We start from the raw sequence: 25113 nt of genomic DNA on the forward strand, positions 1-25113 counted from the left end.
TATATATTATATAAGCATGTGTCCAATATCTGATATATATATATTATATAAGCATGTGTCCAATATCTGATATATATTATATAAGCATGTGTCCAATATCTGATATATATATATATATATATAAGCATGTGTCCAATATCTGATATATATATATATTATATAAGCATGTGTCCAATATCTGATATATATATATTATATAAGCATGTGTCCAATATCTGATATATATTATATAAGCATGTGTCCAATATCTGATATATATATATATAAGCATGTGTCCAATATCTGATATATATATATTATATAAGCATGTGTCCAATATCTGATATATATATATTATATAAGCATGTGTCCAATATCTGATATATATATATATATTATATAAGCATGTGTCCAATATCTGATATATATATATTATATAAGCATGTGTCCAATATCTGATATATATATATATATAAGCATGTGTCCAATATCTGATATATATATATTATATAAGCATGTGTCCAATATCTGATATATATATATTATATAAGCATGTGTCCAATATCTGATATATATATATTATATAAGCATGTGTCCAATATCTGATATATATATATATATATATATATATATATATATATATATATATATATGCGCATGTGTCCAATATCTGATATATATATATATATATATATGCGCATGTGTCCAATATCTGATATATATATATTATATGCGCATGTGTCCAATATCTGATATATATATATTATATGCGCATGTGTCCAATATCTGATATATATATATTATATAAGCATGTGTCCAATATCTGATATATATATATTATATAAGCATGTGTCCAATATCTGATATATATATATTATATAAGCATGTGTCCAATATCTGATATATATATATTATATAAGCATGTGTCCAATATCTGATATATATATATTATATAAGCATGTGTCCAATATCTGATATATATTATATAAGCATGTGTCCAATATCTGATATATATATATATATATATATATATATAAGCATGTGTCCAATATCTGATATATATATATTATATAAGCATGTGTCCAATATCTGATATATATATATTATATAAGCATGTGTCCAATATCTGATATATATATATTATATAAGCATGTGTCCAATATCTGATATATATATATTATATAAGCATGTGTCCAATATCTGATATATATATATTATATAAGCATGTGTCCAATATCTGATATATATATATTATATAAGCATGTGTCCAATATCTGATATATATATATATATATATATGCGCATGTGTCCAATATCTGATATATATATATTATATGCGCATGTGTCCAATATCTGATATATATATATTATATAAGCATGTGTCCAATATCTGATATATATTATATAAGCATGTGTCCAATATCTGATATATATTATATAAGCATGTGTCCAATATCTGATATATATATATATATATATATATATATATATATATATAAGCATGTGTCCAATATCTGATATATATATATTATATAAGCATGTGTCCAATATCTGATATATATATATTATATAAGCATGTGTCCAATATCTGATATATATATATTATATAAGCATGTGTCCAATATCTGATATATATATATTATATAAGCATGTGTCCAATATCTGATATATATATATTATATAAGCATGTGTCCAATATCTGATATATATATATTATATAAGCATGTGTCCAATATCTGATATATATATATATATATATATGCGCATGTGTCCAATATCTGATATATATATATTATATGCGCATGTGTCCAATATCTGATATATATATATTATATAAGCATGTGTCCAATATCTGATATATATATATTATATAAGCATGTGTCCAATATCTGATATATATATATTATATAAGCATGTGTCCAATATCTGATATATATATATATATATATATATATATATATATATATATATATATATATGCGCATGTGTCCAATATCTGATATATATATATATATATATATATATATATATATGCGCATGTGTCCAATATCTGATATATATATATTATATGCGCATGTGTCCAATATCTGATATATATATATTATATGCGCATGTGTCCAATATCTGATATATATATATTATATAAGCATGTGTCCAATATCTGATATATATATATTATATAAGCATGTGTCCAATATCTGATATATATATATTATATAAGCATGTGTCCAATATCTGATATATATATATTATATAAGCATGTGTCCAATATCTGATATATATTATATAAGCATGTGTCCAATATCTGATATATATATATATATATATATATATATATATATATAAGCATGTGTCCAATATCTGATATATATATATTATATAAGCATGTGTCCAATATCTGATATATATATATTATATAAGCATGTGTCCAATATCTGATATATATATATTATATAAGCATGTGTCCAATATCTGATATATATTATATAAGCATGTGTCCAATATCTGATATATATATATATATATATAAGCATGTGTCCAATATCTGATATATATATATATTATATAAGCATGTGTCCAATATCTGATATATATATATTATATAAGCATGTGTCCAATATCTGATATATATTATATAAGCATGTGTCCAATATCTGATATATATATATATAAGCATGTGTCCAATATCTGATATATATATATTATATAAGCATGTGTCCAATATCTGATATATATATATTATATAAGCATGTGTCCAATATCTGATATATATATATATATATATAAGCATGTGTCCAATATCTGATATATATATATTATATAAGCATGTGTCCAATATCTGATATATATATATATATAAGCATGTGTCCAATATCTGATATATATATATTATATAAGCATGTGTCCAATATCTGATATATATATATTATATAAGCATGTGTCCAATATCTGATATATATATATTATATAAGCATGTGTCCAATATCTGATATATATATATATATATATATATATATATATATATGCGCATGTGTCCAATATCTGATATATATATATATATATATATGCGCATGTGTCCAATATCTGATATATATATATTATATGCGCATGTGTCCAATATCTGATATATATATATTATATGCGCATGTGTCCAATATCTGATATATATATATTATATAAGCATGTGTCCAATATCTGATATATATATATTATATAAGCATGTGTCCAATATCTGATATATATATATTATATAAGCATGTGTCCAATATCTGATATATATATATTATATAAGCATGTGTCCAATATCTGATATATATATATTATATAAGCATGTGTCCAATATCTGATATATATTATATAAGCATGTGTCCAATATCTGATATATATATATATATATATATATATATATATAAGCATGTGTCCAATATCTGATATATATATATTATATAAGCATGTGTCCAATATCTGATATATATATATTATATAAGCATGTGTCCAATATCTGATATATATATATTATATAAGCATGTGTCCAATATCTGATATATATATATTATATAAGCATGTGTCCAATATCTGATATATATATATTATATAAGCATGTGTCCAATATCTGATATATATATATTATATAAGCATGTGTCCAATATCTGATATATATATATTATATAAGCATGTGTCCAATATCTGATATATATTATATAAGCATGTGTCCAATATCTGATATATATATATATATATATATATAAGCATGTGTCCAATATCTGATATATATATATATTATATAAGCATGTGTCCAATATCTGATATATATATATTATATAAGCATGTGTCCAATATCTGATATATATTATATAAGCATGTGTCCAATATCTGATATATATATATATAAGCATGTGTCCAATATCTGATATATATATATTATATAAGCATGTGTCCAATATCTGATATATATATATTATATAAGCATGTGTCCAATATCTGATATATATATATATATTATATAAGCATGTGTCCAATATCTGATATATATATATTATATAAGCATGTGTCCAATATCTGATATATATATATAAGCATGTGTCCAATATCTGATATATATATATATATTATATAAGCATGTGTCCAATATCTGATATATATATATTATATAAGCATGTGTCCAATATCTGATATATATATATATATAAGCATGTGTCCAATATCTGATATATATATATATATTATATAAGCATGTGTCCAATATCTGATATATATATATTATATAAGCATGTGTCCAATATCTGATATATATATATTATATAAGCATGTGTCCAATATCTGATATATATATATTATATAAGCATGTGTCCAATATCTGATATATATATATTATATAAGCATGTGTCCAATATCTGATATATATATATTATATAAGCATGTGTCCAATATCTGATATATATATATATATATAAGCATGTGTCCAATATCTGATATATATATATATATTATATAAGCATGTGTCCAATATCTGATATATATATATATATTATATAAGCATGTGTCCAATATCTGATATATATATATTATATAAGCATGTGTCCAATATCTGATATATATATATTATATAAGCATGTGTCCAATATCTGATATATATATATTATATAAGCATGTGTCCAATATCTGATATATATATATTATATAAGCATGTGTCCAATATCTGATATATATATATTATATAAGCATGTGTCCAATATCTGATATATATATATATATATATATAAGCATGTGTCCAATATCTGATAGATATATATATATATATATATATAAGCATGTGTCCAATATCTGATATATATATATTATATAAGCATGTGTCCAATATCTGATATATATATATTATATAAGCATGTGTCCAATATCTGATATATATATATTATATAAGCATGTGTCCAATATCTGATATATATATATTATATAAGCATGTGTCCAATATCTGATATATATATATTATATAAGCATGTGTCCAATATCTGATATATATATATTATATAAGCATGTGTCCAATATCTGATATATATATATTATATAAGCATGTGTCCAATATCTGATATATATATATTATATAAGCATGTGTCCAATATCTGATATATATATATTATATAAGCATGTGTCCAATATCTGATATATATATATTATATAAGCATGTGTCCAATATCTGATATATATATATTATATAAGCATGTGTCCAATATCTGATATATATTATATAAGCATGTGTCCAATATCTGATATATATATATATATATATATATAAGCATGTGTCCAATATCTGATATATATATATTATATAAGCATGTGTCCAATATCTGATATATATATATTATATAAGCATGTGTCCAATATCTGATATATATATATTATATAAGCATGTGTCCAATATCTGATATATATATATATAAGCATGTGTCCAATATCTGATATATATATATATATATATTATATAAGCATGTGTCCAATATCTGATATATATATATATTATAAGCATGTGTCCAATATCTGATATATATATATAAGCATGTGTCCAATATCTGATATATATATATAAGCATGTGTCCAATATCTGATATATATATATTATATAAGCATGTGTCCAATATCTGATATATATATATATAAGCATGTGTCCAATATCTGATATATATATATATAAGCATGTGTCCAATATCTGATATATATATATATAAGCATGTGTCCAATATCTGATATATATATATTATATAAGCATGTGTCCAATATCTGATATATATATATATAAGCATGTGTCCAATATCTGATATATATATATATAAGCATGTGTCCAATATCTGATATATATATATATATATAAGCATGTGTCCAATATCTGATATATATATATATAAGCATGTGTCCAATATCTGATATATATATATATATATATTATATAAGCATGTGTCCAATATCTGATATATATATATTATATAAGCATGTGTCCAATATCTGATATATATATATAAGCATGTGTCCAATATCTGATATATATATATATTATATAAGCATGTGTCCAATATCTGATATATACACGCAGGAGGTATATGGTACATACTTGCCTTTAGCACACAGCCTTGTGAGGTAAGGCAGTAAAGATGGCTGGTATGTTAAGCCTGCATTTCTTTAGCCAAACGAGCCATCACAATGCATTGTACAGGGAGCGCCATTTTATAGGTATCTTACCACTAAGGATCACAAACGCTGAGTTCACCTAATGCATTAGACCTCAGATCACTGTGCGTCCTCGCTCCACGCGCCTGTTTCCGAACTCTGCGCCCGATTACCTCACTTCCGGTGCGCCACCGGAAGTTGTCACTGGCGGCCGTGTCGGGCACGCCGCCGCCATTTTGTTGAAGTCCGGGTGTCGTAAACCTCACAGGGTCGCGGCCCAAAATTCTGACAAGGGAAGGGTCGTATGCACCGATCGCTGTCCTGGACCGGAGGGGTAAGAGGAGGATCCCCGCGCCACACATGCTCCCCTCTCACTGTCCCTCTTGGATGGAAGGATCGGAGGAGAGATCTTCTCTACTACCTGCCCTGTGTAGGGACAGGAAGACACTGGAGTGTAGATGCAGGGGGTGGCTATTTAACTTCTCTGCTTCCTGTCCCTACAGAGGTCAAGGGGTCATCCTCCAAGTGGGGCCGTCATGGGGGACGCAATGGAAAATTAGCTTTTCATTCATGAAGTTCTTCTCTTTCCGCTGGTTTCCGGTTTCTCATATCGCATTTACGAGGGGTTGATTTCTTTTTCTCCCCTTCTTTATCCTGGATGCGTACATAGGACCTAGAATATGAAATATACTTTATTTAATCATAACAGAAAAGACAAGATACAGAATATGTAAAAACACTTAAAAAGCACTCGCTAAACGCGCCTGTCCGAGGTTTTGTTGTGACTTACATCCATTTTCTTTAGTTGGTTACATGTTGTGTTCGGGATGCGTGGACTCATTTATTCTTCATTCACATTGGCAGTGCCTCTTCGTGGTTTTGTTGTGACTTTTACTTTCTCTCTATATTCATAAGGGGGTCTATAACTATAGAGCCCCTGCCCCTTGGATCACTTACAGGAGGTGGGTAAAGGTTCACCATGAGGTAGATGGTTCCATAATATAATATGGGTAATAAGTATAATAAGACGCTGCACAGGACCTTGGTATCCGGGCAAATAGTCAGAAGCAGAGTCACCACCTGCGTTTTTAGGGGGTTTTTTTTACTTACCAGACAGCGTCCTACCCGTCCATTTGTCATCACCTCCGGAGCCGGACCATGTGACAAGGGAATTGACATGCGGCCGGATGTCTTTGAACTGTGCGGAGTCGCAGGCAGAGCCGGCAGCAGCCCCCGTGATCGGCCAGGGAGGACGTGTGAGACCCCCAGCGAGGTCAGGGACTGGGGGGGTAAGGGCTGGACCTGCATCCCCCCTGTTCCCCGTCCTGTGTAGGGACAGGAAGACACTGGAGTATGGATGCCGGGGAGAGGCATTTAACCTCCTTCCTATCCCCAGAGGTCAAGGGGTCATCCTCCAGGTGGGGCCACTAGGGAAAAATAAAGGTCAATCACAAGCTCTGCAGCCTTTAAAGGGACAGTCCAGTCACAGCCAATTCACAATACATGGTGCAGGGTCTGGGGGGAGAAGACATTGCATTGAGTCCTGCACAAGGTGTCATTCAGGATGCGCTCACTGAGATTTGTTTCATTAAATTGATGTTAACGTTTCTAAAACTGTTCATTCATGCGTTCCTGGAATGTTAGCGCCAGTTTAATTTGGCAAATCTCTTCAGCTATTGGGTCCCATATTTGGGTCCAAGACCTACTATGGAGGTTCAGGATCATACAGTAATGGGGCTGCATTCCCCCCCCCCCCCCCCCCCCCACCAATACCATCAGATCTATGGGACTCCCGAGACGTGGAAATACTGCTCAGGAGGTTTAGACAACTCCTGTAAGAAATAAATGGCTGTATTTGTAAAGTTGTCTTTAGTAATAAGGCCCCGGAATATCTGCTGAACGCGCCCACAGACCTGGATCTGCACAGTACAGCAGGAAACACTAGACGGCTCTATATCATCCTGCTGGAGAGCTCGGGACGGATGCAACTGTATGGCCTCCATCCCGGGTCTCCACCGAGCACAAGCTGCTGCCAATGTTCACCACTCCTCCTCCTCTCAGGAGTGGGAGGAGCCAAACCATACAACGTATCCAACTGTATTAAGACACAGTGTAGCGTCTCCATTGTAAGGACAATTTAGGAATCCTCCAAACGGTTCTTTACAATGGACAACAAAAACGCAGTGACAACACGGCCGACACAAAGAACAAACGCAACATTGTATAATGTATGATCTAGGGTTTTATTCTAACATTCGTCTCTACCTTCTCCTTCCAGCTCCCTCATTGATCCAGAACGGACCCCATTTCCCAGTCTTATCCCAAGGACACCCCCACCTGAACTCCAGCTACATCCAGCAGAAGAAGTAAGAAACCTCTGTGCGGGGGCCGCCGGTTTTAAAGACTCTGCTTCTAGGAGGCGCTAGAACTTTTAACCTGTAACATTTGTAAATATACGGCTTTAGTTGTCCTGGAATCATTCCTCCGAGTGGTGAGAACTTCTTTTATGTCATCGCCCCATTTTGAGGGGAACCTTCTGGCATTCTATCAGATTAAATGTAAAAAAAAAAGTCAAAAAGAAAAAAATGTAAAAATTAAAATTTACGATTTTTCCTTTTGCTGCTTCACGCTCTATAAAATGTAAATATTTTAGTTATAAAAAGATGATTTTAAGAGAAAGGAATGTAATTTTTTTTAAAGAGTCTGAAGCAGGTGCCAAAAAAAAAAAACACTTTCGAAAAAGTCAGTTTATTTTTGGTACCAGTTATTAAAAAACGCTACCGTTTAATTGAGCTCCAGGTCCCATGAAGTGTAAAGAATTTCTTATTTTTTGATTATGGAAATCCAAAAACTGATTTGTTATTTGACAAATAATTTTATTAAAAACTGAAAAACAAAGAGCAATAAAGTGGTTAATCTTCACACTGGGGCGCGGATGCTGGAGAATACCGTAGGGATCAGCTGGAGAGACGCGTGTTAGTAGCAGCAGGACTGAAATATGGATTTATACTCCAGAATTGTAGGAGGAGGAGAGTCCTCACACTGCTGTGCTCTGTGCAGGGAACTGCTTTTAATAGACGTCTACCACACGTTTGGTGGAACAGTACAGCAAAACGCTAGGATATAAATCCTTCACAGTTCTGTTGCTCCATGATTACACACCTCTCCAGGGACAATATCTGGCTGCAGAGAGCACAGAGCATGGCAGTGTGAGGACACACCCCTAGTGCACTTGAAGCTACAATTCTAGAATATAATGCATATTTCAAAGTCCTGCTGCTACTAACAACACAAAAGAATGAATTACAAAGATAACTCAGCACTGGCTGCAGAGAGCCCCCACATCCCCAGTATTTCACAGCTCTGCTGCTACTCGCATACACATCTCTCCATGGACTGCAGTGATGCACGGTGGCCATGTCTGAGAAGGTCCTTCAGTGATTGGCTTAGGACAGGTCATCAGTATCCGACTGAGGATTTACCCACTGATCAGATACTGAGGACCCATCCTCAGCACAACCAGTACTAAAGTCTCAGAACCTCCATGGACTTTCTTAAACTCTGGAGAGGTCCGATGGATGCACAGACACCAGGACCGCCAAGACAATCCAGAAGAGGGAACAAAACATCCACAATAAGAGTCATTTCTACAGCCTTAAAATGTCTCTTATACAGAAGTTACAGAGCAGAGCTGTCAGGGTGGCCCCGCCTACATGGCCCCGCCCACTGGAGGGAGGAAGGGGGGAGACAGGACTGAGCTGCTGAAATTCAATGACTTACGGATGGCGTCTGCGTTTCCCTTCTTCACCATCGGTCATGAAGATCCATCGTGTACGGCAGCTCATACACACGTGATACCTGCTCCATATACAATGTGCAACCAAGAGCCCCCCCCCCCCCCACCGTGCAAGCCAAAGAGCCGCCCCCCCCACCGTGCAAGCCAAAGAGCCCCACCGTGCAAGCCAAAGAGCCCCCCCCCACCGTGCAAGCCAAAGAGCCCCCCCCCCACCGTGCAAGCCAAAGAGCCCCCCCCCACCGTGCAAGCCAAAGAGCCCCCCCCACCGTGCAAGCCAAAGAGCCCCCCCCCACCGTGCAAGCCAAAGAGCCCCCCCCCACGTGCAAGCCAAAGAGCCCCCGCCCCACGTGCAAGCCAAAGAAGAGCCCCCGCCCCACGTGCAAGCCAAAGAAGAGCCGCCCCCCCCACCGTGCAAGCCAAAGAGCCGCCCCCCCCACCGTGCAAGCCAAAGAGCCGCCCCCCCCACCACGTGCCAGCCAGAGAGCCCCCCCACCACGTGCCAGCCAGAGAGCCCCCCCACCACGTGCCAGCCAGAGAGCCCCCCCACCACGTGCCAGCCAGAGAGCCCCCCCACCACGTGCCAGCCAGAGAGCCCCCCCACCACGTGCCAGCCAGAGAGCCCCCCCACCACGTGCCAGCCAGAGAGCCCCCCCACCACGTGCCAGCCAGAGAGCCCCCCCACCACGTGCCAGCCAGAGAGCCCCCCCCACCACGTGCCAGCCAGAGAGCCCCCCCCACCACGTGCCAGCCAGAGAGCCCCCCCACCACCGTGCATACCCCACACCCACCATGCCGGCCAGAGAACCCATGTTGTATCTACTGCACCTAAACAAACCCATGTCTCCTCATGATGGTGCACATACTATGTATTACCACTACGTGCAGCCCAGACCCATTTAAGTGAATAGAGCAGAGATGCAATACCAAACACGGCCACTATACAACTTGCAGTGCTGTGTTTACTGACCCCAAAATACCAAGATTGTTCAGTCCTCAGTGAATAAGGTGAGAAGAGTGACGGGTAACAATAGAGAACATTTATTTTATTAAAAAAGTTGTTGACAAAACAAGTGACAGACCAGACGCTGCCGCGGGACTGCGACAGGAACATCCTCCACAGAGAGACTACTATATACAAAGGCGCTGGGGACATCTCTTCACTCATTACCACGTCTGCTTTTTCTGTGACTCTTCTTTGACCTACAAAGCAAAAAAAATAAAATACATGACAGTAAATGTTATCTGGGGGTCCATGTGATGCCCCCGGGGGTCTCCACAGTCACAGGAGAGCGACTGAGCATGTGCGTCCCCTAGTCCTCAGCACGTGGTGGACTCTGACCATGTATTCACATGACTTACCTCTCGGGAGATTTAGAGTGACTTCTGTGTCTGTGACTCCGGTGATGGCCTGTAAATAGAAGGATTTTTATCATGAAGTTAACCCTTCCCCTACACAATTGTCCAGGAGAGAATATTAGGGGCCAATGCACACAAACCTCTCCAGCCGAGCCTCAGGAACCCCAGGAAATCCCAAAGGATCAATATCACTACATCCACCAGAATAAACCAGGGGCTCTTACATGTGTTATCCCTGGCCCCTTCCTTCCAAAATCAACTTGAAATTATGCCGACGAGTCAAATATTCTAGTGCCCTCGTGCCATAGCTTCACAACTGTTACACAGTGCAGGAGAAAATCTCCCCTCCAATTGTGATATCTCATGGCGACAGCAGCACACAGCATGGAGGGGCTCTGGTAACACCCATTATAGACCTGGTGACTGGTCTCACTGCCTGGATTTAAGCAAAGCCACACATTTTATCAATCCTGATCACGTTATAGGGGATGAGCTGCAATACACCAAACCCTGTACTTCATGAAACCCCATTAACCCAAGGGCTCCAGTTGCTGTGAACACCTGAGCGGCAGGTGCCCTCCAGTAGGAATATTCCTGGATCCACTTAATTTCCCAAGGATAAAGGTTAAAAAACCCACCTGGAGATTTGGAGCGATGGCGCCTCTCTCGAGATCTGCTGCGGTGTCTCCTTGGGCTCTTGCTGCGGTGCCGCTCTCTGTGGGAGGGAGACAAGATTTGCAGGTAAATTGAAGGTTTGTGTGATAAATGTAGATTTTTATTTAAATTTAAAAGGAAAATTTTAGACCCAGAGGCCGAACCTCTGATTCTGTAACAGTAAGAAGATTTTATGTCTCTCACCTTCTCCTCTTCGGGGAACGGCTTCTCCTGAAACAGAAAGATAACAGACTGAACATGAGGGAAAAAAAGACGTTCTAATCTCCCTGCAGCGCCCCCACAGGAGAAACAAAGCATTACATAGTTCTCAATGAAACTGTGCAAAGCGTAAAGAGATCATGCCTCACATCATGGCCGCTCTCTGCTCTGGATAAAGGATCCACGGTAAATCAAGACAGAGTCCTGAACAGCCCCTTTAATTGTGATGTCAGAGCAGATACCGAGAGACCATAGCGGACGACTACTAGTATTACCTTCTGGGAGAGCGGCTGCGGCTCCTCCTGTAGCGCGGTGAAGGAGACCTACGGGGTCGGTCTAGGTCTCGGTAGTTTCGTCTGTGATGGTCTGGAGTAGGATCTCTGCCCTGTACACAAGAAGGTAAAAGAACATCTGATACTGATCACTGGAGACCCCCGGCGGCTGAGTACGGAGGAGGAACAGCGCCACCACAGGGATGCTTATAACACTGAATCCACCACCTAATCCCACAAACCTTATCTTCCTCATCATCTTCCTCCTCACTGGACTCAACGTCATCCATATCTTCTTCTAAAGCGCTGACCCGAGGATCCAGCTGCTCAGTTTCCTCCAGAACGTAGCGTTTCTAATGGGATAATGAGAGGGACAGTCAATTATGGGCTGTAAGCAAGGAAGTCACTAAGACACTAAGCAGGACTTCCCAAAATATCTGCTTATACCTCATGCACAGAATAGGATCTTGAGAAACATGTGACCTAAGAAAGAATCTTTGTTTACTCTGTGTGAATAAGCCCCACACGGTATTGTACAGCTTGTGCTCCCATTACAAACAAAAGGAAATCCAAGAATTGCACCTTCCCCCAGACTCCACTCTGCGTGGCTTTCCCTCATGAATTTGCGAGTATAAGGGGCAGTAACGTTCTCAGTACAACCGCAGAAGAGAAATTTGAGGGGTTAAATGTTAGCAATGGTCACGGTGCCGGTTAGTGCTCTGTCCACATTGCTGTCGGGGGTCACACTCTGCAGGTGAAAGTATAAATGAAGGCATCAATGGTAGGAATCCTTGAGCTGCCAACCCCCGGGGCGCCTTCCTCTGCACTGGTTGTGTTTAGTGACTGCCGGGTTGCAGCAGCACTGTTCATCTCCGTGTTCCCTGTGGACAGGTCAGTAAGTAGCACAAGTAATTAACTTACCTGTAAGCGAGGTAATATGACGTCACAGACCCGTTCACTATGGAGAAGCTCATCTATGAATTCATCCACGTGCATCAGCTCAAACTCTAGGAGATAAAATACAAGATTATTCTAATGCATTTCTGTCTCCACTAGGGGGAGCCAAGCGTATACTGCGTGTTCTGTCTGGAACCTGCAGCCTGATCCATGATAAACTGAACGCTGCATTTCCATTCAGTTCCGGTTATCGCTGCAGGCGCGATGTGAAAGGACCCACCTCCTTCGCGGTTCTGAGTCTTGATTTTGCGGTAATCGTTGTACAGCGGCTCCAGGTATTTGTAGCAGTCGGTGGCCGTACCGGTCAGCCTCATGTAGAGCGCCCCCAATGCACGCACGTACCTGAAAGAGGGGGAAGGGTTCAGGAAGAAGATCAGTGACTGCAGGTAACATCCAATACATTTATGTTTAATGAAATCCGCCTGTTGTACAATCTGAGGGCAGCAGGAGGAGGAGGGGGTCATCACCCACCGAACAGAGACGCTGCAAGTCCAGCTCCCCCGCCATGCAGAGCGCCCCCCCCCTTACATAATGATAAGCTCGAGTCCTGCACCTCCCCCCTCCCTCAGCATGTAGAGCGCCCCCTTACATAATGAAAAGCTCGAGTCCTGCACCTCCCCCACCATGCAGAGCGCCCCCTTACATAATGAAAAGCTCGAGTCCTGCACCTCCCCCCTCCCTCAGCATGTAGAGCGCCCCCTTACATAATGATAAGCTCGAGTCCTGCACCTCCCCCCTCCCTCAGCATGTAGAGCACCCCCTTACATAATGAAAAGCTCGAGTCCTGCACCTCCCCCACCATGCAGAGCGCCCCCTTACATAATGAAAAGCTCGAGTCCTGCACCTCCCCCCTCCCTCAGCATGTAGAGCGCCCCCTTACATAATGATAAGCTCGAGTCCTGCACCTCCCCCCTCCCTCAGCATGTAGAGCACCCCCTTACATAATGAAAAGCTCGAGTCCTGCACCTCCCCCCTCCCTCAGCATGTAGAGCACCCCCTTACATAATGAAAAGCTCGAGTCCTGCACCTCCCCCCTCCCTCAGCATGTAGAGCGCCCCCTTACATAATGATAAGCTCGAGTCCTGCACCTCCCCCCTCCCTCAGCATGTAGAGCACCCCCTTACATAATGAAAAGCTCGAGTCCTGCACCTCCCCCTCCCTTAGCATGTACAGCACCCCCTTACATAATGAAAAGCTCGAGTCCTGCACCTCCCCCCTCCCTCAGCATGTAGAGCGCCCCCTTACATAATGAAAAGCTCGAGTCCTGCACCTCCCCCCTCCCCCACCATGCAGAGCGCCCCCTTACATAATGAAAAGCTCAAGTCCTGCACCTCCCCCCTCCCCTACCATGCAGAGCGCCCCCTTACATAATGAAAAGCTCAAGTCCTGCACCTCCCCCCTCCCCTACCATGCAGAGCGCCCCCCCTCCCCACTTACATAATGGAAAGCTCGAGTCCTGCCCCCACCATGCAGAGCGCCCCCCCCTTACATAATGGAAAGCTCGAGTCCTGCACCTCCCCCCTCCCCTACCATGCAGAGCGCCCCCCCCCCCCACTTACATAATGGAAAGCTCGAGTCCTGCACCTCCCCCCTCCCCTACCATGCAGAGCGCCCCCCCCCCCCCACTTACATAATGGAAAGCTCGAGTCCTGCCCCCACCATGCAGAGCGCCCCCCCCCCTTACATAATGGAAAGCTCGAGTCCTGCCCCCACCATGCAGAGCGCCCCCCCCCCTTACATAATGGAAAGCTCGAGTCCTGCACCTCCCCCCTCCCCTACCATGCAGAGCGCCCCCCCCCCCACTTACATAATGGAAAGCTCGAGTCCTGCCCCCACCATGCAGAGCGCCCCCCCCCCTTACATAATGGAAAGCTCGAGTCCTGCACCTCCCCCCTCCCCTCCAGTCACTCACTTGAAGTCTTCGTTCTTTATAAACTCCACGATGATGTCTTTCTCCGGTTGGATTTGCAGCATCTTTAGGGCCAGACACAGGAAAGGAGTGGGTTTGATGTTCCCTCCAAAAACGCCTCCGATAAATTTCAGCTCCATGGCCTTGTCCACCACCAGCTCCGCTGTAAGACAAGACGTCTGTGAGATCCGTGCTGCGTCCAGAGACCACGGGGCCACCATCCTGATCCAGTCTCACGTGGGATCCCCTGGAGCGGAGTTACAGGCCACATCGTGCTATAACCTAAGATCTCCGTTATCCGGTCAGCGCTCGGGATCCTCAGAGTAAGGAGCGTTTAACCCTTACACCAGCGAGATTCAACGTCCCAAAACCCTGCGTTCAGCCGCACATGAGCCCAGAACGCGTCTAGTCCTGCGGCAGGTCCAGGAAATCTATGGAATACCATTCCCACACCTTGTGCGAGGCCACAGCGACGGTCTGCCCGTTCACATGAGCAATTATCACCTCAGCTGCTGTAATGACATGTAAATGCACCATGTGAACGCGCGCTGAGGGTTTCTCTACCGCTGACGCTTACATTGGCCCCTCAGGTTATGCACGGAGGGCCCCGCTCTATGCACAAGGCTCCAGCCAGGGCCCCACCATACACTGAACGGGGCCCCCAGCAGATCAGAGCCGGCTCCAGGGCTCAGACAACACAATACAAATGACCTGCGCCAAGAAGACGCCGTCCAGCCCCCCAAAACATCCCAAATAACGCCCTGCACAGCGTCCAGAGGAAAATCCTGTCAGAAAATGTGCAGCACATGTACGAGGTTATAACCACAGCCATTCAGTGCTGGGAAAGCTGGGTTAGACCTTCACCATATACTGAGCACCACCCAGCTTTCCCAGGAACATAAAGATGGCGGAGGAAGACAGCAGACGGTTATACAACTCATGCTGCGGTTTTTAGGTAGTAAAGCCACGTTCACACACTCACCAGTGAGGCCGAAGCACTCCTCCTTCCAGTACTTGGACTCATAGATACGGGTCCGGATGATTTTCTCCACCAAGTATTGCGGGTTGGTGCCGTGTACGCTGTGAGCGTCTTTCACGGTTCGGTTCGCCATCTTGCGCGGCGCTTTCGCTACTTCCGGCTCCGGTTGTGTGACGTCATCATCCCCGCGCTGAAGTCACTTCCGGATTCGGGCTCCGCCCACTGGCCGTCTTACGTCAATGGCGGGAAAGTTTTAGCGAGAGTTGTGAGTGTGGCAGGACAAGGCTGAGAGCGGAGGAGCCGAGAGGGAGGTGAGTGCGGGGAGAACTACAAGTCCCAGCAGTAACTCCCGGGCACCAATCATACAAGGAATTGTTACATCTGATGAGTTTCCTATAACATCTATTGTGACGTAATAGTGTAAAGGGCAATGTGGGGGGAGGGTTATATTTATCTGAAAGGGACGGTACCATAAGGGCAAAGTATTGGTGACTGGGACTTAAAGGGAATGTCGACCGGAATAGCCCTGACATCTCCGGCTGCTCCCGGGAATGGGATCCGTAGACCGGAATAGCCCTGACATCTCCGGCTGCTCCCGGGAATGGGATCCGTAGACCGGAATAGCCCTGACGTGTCCGGCTGCTCCCGGGAATGGGATCCGTAGACCGGAATAGCCCTGACGTGTCCGGCTGCTCCCGGGAATGGGATCCGTAGACCGGAATAGCCCTGACGTGTCCGGCTGCTCCCGGGAATGGGATCCGTAGACCGGAATAGCCCTGACGTGTCCGGCTGCTCCCGGGAATGGGATCCGTAGACCGGAATAGCCCTGACGTGTCCGGCTGCTCCCGGGAATGGGATCCGTAGACCGGAATAGCCCTGACGTGTCCGGCTGCTCCCGGGAATGGGATCCGTAGACCGGAATAGCCCTGACGTGTCCGGCTGCTCCCGGGAATGGGATCCGTAGACCGGAATAGCCCTGACATCTCCGGCTGCTCCCGGGAATGGGATCCGTAGACCGGAATAGCCCTGACATGTCCGGCTGCTCCCGGGAATGGGATCCGTAGACCGGAATAGCCCTGACGTGTCCGGCTGCTCCCGGGAATGGGATCCGTAGACCGGAATAGCCCTGACGTGTCCGGCTGCTCCCGGGAATGGGATCCGTAGACCGGAATAGCCCTGACATCTCCGGCTGCTCCCGGGAATGGGATCCGTAGACCGGAATAGCCCTGACGTGTCCGGCTGCTCCCGGGAATGGGATCCGTAGACCGGAATAGCCCTGACGTGTCCGGCTGCTCCCGGGAATGGGATCCGTAGACCGGAATAGCCCTGACGTGTCCGTCTGCTCCCGGGAATGAGATCCGTGCGCAGACATCGTGTCCGTCCTGGGGTCTGCAGGAAATTTGCGAGTTGAAGATTTTGCTGAGGATTCAAGGACACGTTCAGGTTTCTGGACTCATTCACAGATCCGTGTCCTGGCCACGGCGTGTGCCTTCCCATACGTGGCCATAGGAACGTGAAAAAGAACGGATGTTACGTGGACCGCACACACGCAGGGTCCACATTTATTCTTATTCTTACATTTTGTCATTTATTAGTTTTACCAAAAGGACAAAAACATAAACTCTAAACGGCTCAGATATAAAAAACAGAAAACTAAACGTATCCTCTGTCTGATAATCCCCAGAATAATCCCTCTTACTATTCCCTTCTCCACAACCAATCGTTTTCCTGGCGGGAAATTCAATCTCTGGTATCCGTGATCCTTGCACCTCCGCGGCGGGAAGTACAACCCTTCCTATCCATGAGGCGCAGGACGCAACATCCCCCCCCCCCCCCTCACTCATGGATGACGCGCCTCCAATCCGCCAATAGCCCGATCCGCACTCTCTGCCGGTGGAGTCTTCAGTCCCCTCCAGTCCTCGTGTAGATTGTTAGGGATTATTATTCTCTCCGCACTCTCTGCCGGTGGAGTCTTCAGTCCCCTCCAGTCCTCGTGTAGATTATTAGGGATTATAATCTGCTCCGCACTCTCTGCCGGTGGAGTCTTCAGTCCCCTCCAGTCCTCGTGTAGATTGTTAGGGATTATTATTATCTCCGCACTCTGCCGGTGGAGTCTTCAGTCCCCTCCAGTCCTCGTGTAGATTGTTAGGGATTATTATTATCTCCGCACTCTCTGCCGGTGGAGTCTTCAGTCCCCTCCAGTCCTCGTGTAGATTGTTAGGGATTATTATCCGCTCGGCACTCTCTGCCGGTGGAGTCTTCAGTCCCCTCCAGTCCTCGTGTAGATTGTTAGGGATTATTATTATCTCCGCACTCTCTGCCGGTGGAGTCTTCAGTCCCCTCCAGTCCTCGTGTAGATTGTTGGGGATTATTATTATCTCCGCACTCTCTGCCGGTGGAGTCTTCAGTCCCCTCCAGTCCTCGTGTAGATTGTTAGGGATTATAATCTGCTCCGCACTCTCTGCCGGTGGAGTCTTCAGTCCCCTCCAATCCTCGTGTAGATTGTTGGGGATTATTATTGGCTCCGCACTCTCTGCCGGTGGAGTCTTCAGTCCCCTCCAGTCCTCGTGTAGATTGTTAGGGATTATTATCCGCTCCGCACTCTCTGCCGGTGGAGTCTTCAGTCCCCTCCAGTCCTCGTGTAGATTGTTAGGGATTATAATCTGCTCCGCACTCTCTGCCGGTGGAGTCTTCAGTCCCCTCCAGTCCTCGTGTAGATTGTTTGGGATTATTATTCGCTCCGCACTCTCTGCCGGTGGAGTCTTCAGTCCCCTCCAGTCCTCGTGTAGATTGTTAGGGATTATTATTATCTCCGCACTCTCTGCCGGTGGAGTCTTCAGTCCCCTCCAGTCCTCGTGTAGATCGTTAGGGATTATTATTCGCTCGGCACTCTCTGCCGGTGGAGTCTTCAGTCCCCTCCAGTCCTCGTGTAGATTGTTAGGGAATATTATTATCTCCGCACTCTCTGCCGGTGGAGTCTTCGGTCCCCTCCAGTCCTCGTGTAGATTATTAGGGATTATAATCTGCTCCGCACTCTCTGCCAGTGGAGTCTTCAGTCCCCTCCAGTCCTCGTGTAGATTGTTGGGGATTATTATTCGCTCGGCACTCTCTGCCGGTGGAGTCTTTGGTCCCCTCCAGTCCTCGTGTAGATTGTTGGGGATTATTATTATCTCCGCACTCTCTGCCGGTGGAGTCTTCAGTCCCCTCCAGTCCTCGTGTAGATTATTAGGGATTATTATTCGCTCCGCACTCTCTGCCGGTGGAGTCTTCAGTCCCCTCCAGTCCTCGTGTAGATTGTTAGGGATTATTATTCGCTCCGCACTCTCTGCCAGTGGAGTCTTCAGTCCCCTCCAGTCCTCGTGTAGATTGTTAGGGATTATTATTGGCTCGGCACTCTCTGCCGGTGGAGTCTTCAGTCCCCTCCAGTCCTCGTGTAGATTGTTAGGGATTATTATTATCTCTGCACTCTCTGCCGGTGGAGTCTTCAGTCCCCTCCAGTCCTAGTGTAGATTGTTAGGGATTATTATTCTCTCCGCACTCTCTGCCGGTGGAGTCTTCAGTCCCCTCCAGTCCTCGTGTAGATTGTTGGGGATTATTATCCGCTCCGCACTCTCTGCCGGTGGAGTCTTCGGTCCCCTCCAGTCCTCGTGTAGATTATTAGGGATTATAATCTGCTCCGCACTCTCTGCCAGTGGAGTCTTCAGTCCCCTCCAGTCCTCGTGTAGATTGTTAGGGATTATTATTATCTCCGCACTCTCTGCCGGTGGAGTCTTCAGTCCCCTCCAGTCCTCGTGTAGATTGTTAGGGATTATTATTCGCTCCGCACTCTCTGCCGGTGGAGTCTTCGGTCCCCTCCAGTCCTCGTGTAGATTGTTAGGGATTATTATTCGCTCCGCACTCTCTGCCGGTGGAGTCTTCAGTCCCCTCCAGTCCTCGTGTAGATTGTTAGGGATTATAATCTGCTCCGCACTCTCTGCCGGTGGAGTCTTCAGTCCCCTCCAGTCCTCGTGTAGATTGTTAGGGATTATTATTCGCTCCGCACTCTCTGCCGGTGGAGTCTTCAGTCCCCTCCAGTCCTCGTGTAGATTGTTAGGGATTATTATTCGCTCCGCACTCTCTGCCGGTGGAGTCTTCGGTCCCCTCCAGTCCTCGTGTAGATTATTAGGGATTATAATCTGCTCCGCACTCTCTGCCAGTGGAGTCTTCAGTCCCCTCCAGTCCTCGTGTAGATTGTTAGGGATTATTATTCTCTCCGCACTCTCTGCCGGTGGAGTCTTCAGTCCCCTCCAGTCCTCGTGTAGATTATTAGGGATTATTATTCGCTCCGCACTCTCTGCCGGTGGAGTCTTCGGTCCCCTCCAGTCCTCGTGTAGATTGTTAGAGATTATTATTCTCTCCGCACTCTCTGCCGGTGGAGTCTTCAGTCCCCTCCAGTCCTCGTGTAGATTATTAGGGATTATAATCTGCTCCGCACTCTCTGCCGGTGGAGTCTTCGGTCCCCTCCAGTCCTCGTGTAGATTATTAGGGATTATAATCTGCTCCGCACTCTCTGCCGGTGGAGTCTTCAGTCCCCTCCAGTCCTCGTGTAGATTGTTAGGGATTATTATTATCTCCGCACTCTATGCCGGTGGAGTCTTCAGTCCCCTCCAGTCCTCGTGTAGATTGTTAGGGATTATTATTGGCTCGGCACTCTCTGCCGGTGGAGTCTTCAGTCCCCTCCAGTCCTCGTGTAGATTATTAGGGATTATTATTCGCTCCGCACTCTCTGCCGGTGGAGTCTTCAGTCCCCTCCAGTCCTCGTGTAGATTGTTAGGGATTATTATTATCTCCGCACTCTCTGCCGATGGAGTCTTCAGTCCCCTCCAGTCCTCGTGTAGATTGTTAGGGATTATTATGCGCTCCGCACTCTCTGCCGGTGGAGTCTTCAGTCCCCTCCAGTCCTCGTGTAGATTGTTAGGGATTATTATTATCTCCGCACTCTCTGCCGGTGGAGTCTTCGGTCCCCTCCAGTCCTCGTGTAGATTGTTGGGGATTATTATCCGCTCCGCACTCTCTGCCGGTGGAGTCTTCAGTCCCCTCCAGTCCTCGTGTAGATTGTTAGGGATTATTATTCTCTCCGCACTCTCTGGCGGTGGAGTCTTCAGTCCCCTCCAGTCCTCGTGTAGATTATTAGGGATTATAATCTGCTCCGCACTCTCTGCCGGTGGAGTCTTCAGTCCCCTCCAGTCCTCGTGTAGATTGTTAGGGATTATTATTCTCTCTGCACTCTCTGCCGGTGGAGTCTTCAGTCCCCTCCAGTCCTCGTGTAGATTGTTAGGGATTATTATCCGCTCCGCCCTCTCTGCCGGTGGAGTCTTCAGTCCCCTCCAGTCCTCGTGTAGATTGTTAGGGATTATAATCTGCTCCGCACTCTCTGCCAGTGGAGTCTTCAGTCCCCTCCAGTCCTCGTGTAGATTGTTAGGGATTATTATGCGCTCCGCACTCTCTGCCGGTGGAGTCTTCAGTCCTCGTGTAGATTGTTAGGGATTATTATTCGCTCCGCACTCTCTGCCGGTGGAGTCTTCAGTCTCCTCCAGTCCTCGTGTAGATTGGTAGGGATTATTATCCGCTCCGCACTCTCTGCCGGTGGAGTCTTCAGTCCCCTCCAGTCCTCGTGTAGATTGTTAGGGATTATTATGCGCTCCGCACTCTCTGCCGGTGGAGTCTTCAGTCCCCTCCAGTCCTCGTGTAGATTGTTAGGGATTATTATTCGCTCCGCACTCTCTGCCGGTGGAGTCTTCAGTCCCCTCCAGTCCTCGTATAGATTGGTAGGGATTATTATTCGCTCCGCACTCTCTGCCGGTGGAGTCTTCAGTCTCCTCCAGTCCTCGTGTAGATTGGTAGGGATTATTATTCGCTCCGCACTCTCTGCCGGTGGAGTCTTCAGTCCCCTCCAGTCCTCGTGTAGATTATTAGGGATTATAATCTGCTCCGCACTCTCTGCCGGTGGAGTCTTCAGTCCCCTCCAGTCCTCATGTAGATTGTTAGGGATTATTATTCTCTCCGCACTCTCTGCCGGTGGAGTCTTCAGTCCCCTCCAGTCCTCGTGTAGATTGTTAGGGATTATTATCCGCTCCGCACTCTCTGCCGGTGGAGTCTTCAGTCCCCTCCAGTCCTCGTGTAGATTGTTAGGGATTATTATTATCTCCGCACTCTATGCCGGTGGAGTCTTCAGTCCCCTCCAGTCCTCGTGTAGATTGTTAGGGATTATAATCTGCTCCGCACTCTCTGCCGGTGGAGTCTTCAGTCCCCTCCAGTCCTCGTGTAGATTGTTAGGGATTATAATCTGCTTCGCACTCTGCCGGTGGAGTCTTCAGTCCCCTCCAGTCCTCGTGTAGATTGTTAGGGATTATTATCCGCTCCGCACTCTCTGCCGGTGGAGTCTTCAGTCCCCTCCAGTCCTCGTGTAGATTGTTAGGGATTATAATCTGCTCCGCACTCTCTGCCGGTGGAGTCTTCAGTCCCCTCCAGTCCTCGTGTAGATTGTTAGGGATTATAATCTGCTCCGCACTCTCTGCCGGTGGAGTCTTCAGTCCCCTCCAGTCCTCATGTAGATTGTTAGGGATTATTATTATCTCCGCACTCTCTGCCGGTGGAGTCTTCAGTCCCCTCCAGTCCTCGTGTAGATTATTAGGGATTATAATCTGCTCCGCACTCTCTGCCGGTGGAGTCTTCAGTCCCCTCCAGTCCTCATGTAGATTGTTAGGGATTATTATTCTCTCCGCACTCTCTGCCGGTGGAGTCTTCAGTCCCCTCCAGTCCTCGTGTAGATTGTTAGGGATTATTATCCGCTCCGCACTCTCTGCCGGTGGAGTCTTCAGTCCCCTCCAGTCCTCGTGTAGATTGTTAGGGATTATTATTATCTCCGCACTCTCTGCCGGTGGAGTCTTCAGTCCCCTCCAGTCCTCGTGTAGATTGTTAGGGATTATTATCCGCTCGGCACTCTCTGCCGGTGGAGTCTTCAGTCCCCTCCAGTCCTCGTGTAGATTGTTAGGGATTATTATTATCTCCGCACTTTCTGCCGGTGGAGTCTTCAGTCCCCTCCAGTCCTCGTGTAGATTGTTGGGGATTATTAATATCTCCGCACTCTCTGCCGGTGGAGTCTTCAGTCTCCTCCAGTCCTCGTGTAGATTGTTAGGGATTATTATTATCTCCGCACTCTCTGCCGGTGGAGTCTTCAGTCCCCTCCAGTCCTCGTGTAGATTGTTGGGGATTATTATCCGCTCCGCACTCTCTGCCGGTGGAGTCTTCGGTCCCCTCCAGTCCTCGTGTAGATTATTAGGGATTATAATCTGCTCCGCACTCTCTGCCAGTGGAGTCTTCAGTCCCCTCCAGTCCTCGTGTAGATTGTTAGGGATTATTATTATCTCCGCACTCTCTGCCGGTGGAGTCTTCAGTCCCCTCCAGTCCTCGTGTAGATTGTTAGGGATTATTATTCGCTCCGCACTCTCTGCCGGTGGAGTCTTCGGTCCCCTCCAGTCCTCGTGTAGATTGTTAGGGATTATTATTCGCTCCGCACTCTCTGCCGGTGGAGTCTTCAGTCCCCTCCAGTCCTCGTGTAGATTGTTAGGGATTATAATCTGCTCCGCACTCTCTGCCGGTGGAGTCTTCAGTCCCCTCCAGTCCTCGTGTAGATTGTTAGGGATTATTATTCGCTCCGCACTCTCTGCCGGTGGAGTCTTCAGTCCCCTCCAGTCCTCGTGTAGATTGTTAGGGATTATTATTCGCTCCGCACTCTCTGCCGGTGGAGTCTTCGGTCCCCTCCAGTCCTCGTGTAGATTATTAGGGATTATAATCTGCTCCGCACTCTCTGCCAGTGGAGTCTTCAGTCCCCTCCAGTCCTCGTGTAGATTGTTAGGGATTATTATTCTCTCCGCACTCTCTGCCGGTGGAGTCTTCAGTCCCCTCCAGTCCTCGTGTAGATTATTAGGGATTATTATTCGCTCCGCACTCTCTGCCGGTGGAGTCTTCGGTCCCCTCCAGTCCTCGTGTAGATTGTTAGAGATTATTATTCTCTCCGCACTCTCTGCCGGTGGAGTCTTCAGTCCCCTCCAGTCCTCGTGTAGATTATTAGGGATTATAATCTGCTCCGCACTCTCTGCCGGTGGAGTCTTCGGTCCCCTCCAGTCCTCGTGTAGATTATTAGGGATTATAATCTGCTCCGCACTCTCTGCCGGTGGAGTCTTCAGTCCCCTCCAGTCCTCGTGTAGATTGTTAGGGATTATTATTATCTCCGCACTCTATGCCGGTGGAGTCTTCAGTCCCCTCCAGTCCTCGTGTAGATTGTTAGGGATTATTATTGGCTCGGCACTCTCTGCCGGTGGAGTCTTCAGTCCCCTCCAGTCCTCGTGTAGATTATTAGGGATTATTATTCGCTCCGCACTCTCTGCCGGTGGAGTCTTCAGTCCCCTCCAGTCCTCGTGTAGATTGTTAGGGATTATTATTATCTCCGCACTCTCTGCCGATGGAGTCTTCAGTCCCCTCCAGTCCTCGTGTAGATTGTTAGGGATTATTATGCGCTCCGCACTCTCTGCCGGTGGAGTCTTCAGTCCCCTCCAGTCCTCGTGTAGATTGTTAGGGATTATTATTATCTCCGCACTCTCTGCCGGTGGAGTCTTCGGTCCCCTCCAGTCCTCGTGTAGATTGTTGGGGATTATTATCCGCTCCGCACTCTCTGCCGGTGGAGTCTTCAGTCCCCTCCAGTCCTCGTGTAGATTGTTAGGGATTATTATTCTCTCCGCACTCTCTGGCGGTGGAGTCTTCAGTCCCCTCCAGTCCTCGTGTAGATTATTAG

The 25113-nt window shown here is 44.7% G+C and overlaps 3 protein-coding genes across 3 annotated transcripts in view; 2 read left to right on the top strand and 1 right to left on the bottom strand.

Moving 5' to 3' along the window:
• TUT4 (terminal uridylyl transferase 4) overlaps window positions 1-9036 on the top strand; it is a 75409-nt gene extending 66373 nt beyond the window's left edge. Inside the window, exon 31 of the mRNA XM_072128356.1 lies at window positions 8417-9036. Coding sequence (XP_071984457.1) covers window positions 8417-8508 — 92 coding nt within the window. The 3' untranslated portion in view covers window positions 8509-9036. The remainder of the gene's footprint in view (window positions 1-8416) is intronic.
• Window positions 9037-10956: 1920 nt separating this feature from the next.
• PRPF38A (pre-mRNA processing factor 38A) lies at window positions 10957-16518 on the bottom strand. Its single transcript, XM_072128910.1, has 10 exons — window positions 16284-16518; window positions 15305-15464; window positions 13613-13734; window positions 13357-13442; window positions 12678-12788; window positions 12439-12548; window positions 12149-12175; window positions 11929-12005; window positions 11294-11342; window positions 10957-11134 (listed from the first exon to the last, which is right to left on the bottom strand). Exons 1-10 carry the CDS (start codon window positions 16411-16413, stop codon window positions 11092-11094), a joined length of 915 nt encoding a protein of 304 aa, XP_071985011.1. The 5' UTR covers window positions 16414-16518; the 3' UTR covers window positions 10957-11091.
• Window positions 16437-25113, top strand: part of ORC1 (origin recognition complex subunit 1) — a 42417-nt gene continuing 33740 nt past the window's right edge. The window contains exon 1 of the mRNA XM_072128909.1: window positions 16437-16591. The gene's annotated coding sequence lies outside the window, so the exon portion shown is untranslated. The remainder of the gene's footprint in view (window positions 16592-25113) is intronic.

The sequence above is a fragment of the Engystomops pustulosus genome, chromosome 10 (assembly GCF_040894005.1).
Source record: "Engystomops pustulosus chromosome 10, aEngPut4.maternal, whole genome shotgun sequence".
Lineage (NCBI taxonomy): Eukaryota > Metazoa > Chordata > Amphibia > Anura > Leptodactylidae > Engystomops > Engystomops pustulosus.

Excerpts from the sequence above, each read along its gene's own strand:
- PRPF38A (XM_072128910.1), bottom strand. The coding sequence starts at position 16,413 with ATGGCGAACCGAACCGTGAAAGACGCTCACAGCGTACACGGCACCAAC. Across the intron at positions 13,443-13,612 it reads GACTCAGAACCGCGAAGGAG|AGTTTGAGCTGATGCACGTG; the intron begins GTGGGTCCTTTC and ends TTTATCTCCTAG. Across the intron at positions 11,343-11,928 it reads CCATCGCTCCAAATCTCCAG|GCCATCACCGGAGTCACAGA; the intron begins GTGGGTTTTTTA and ends TTCTATTTACAG.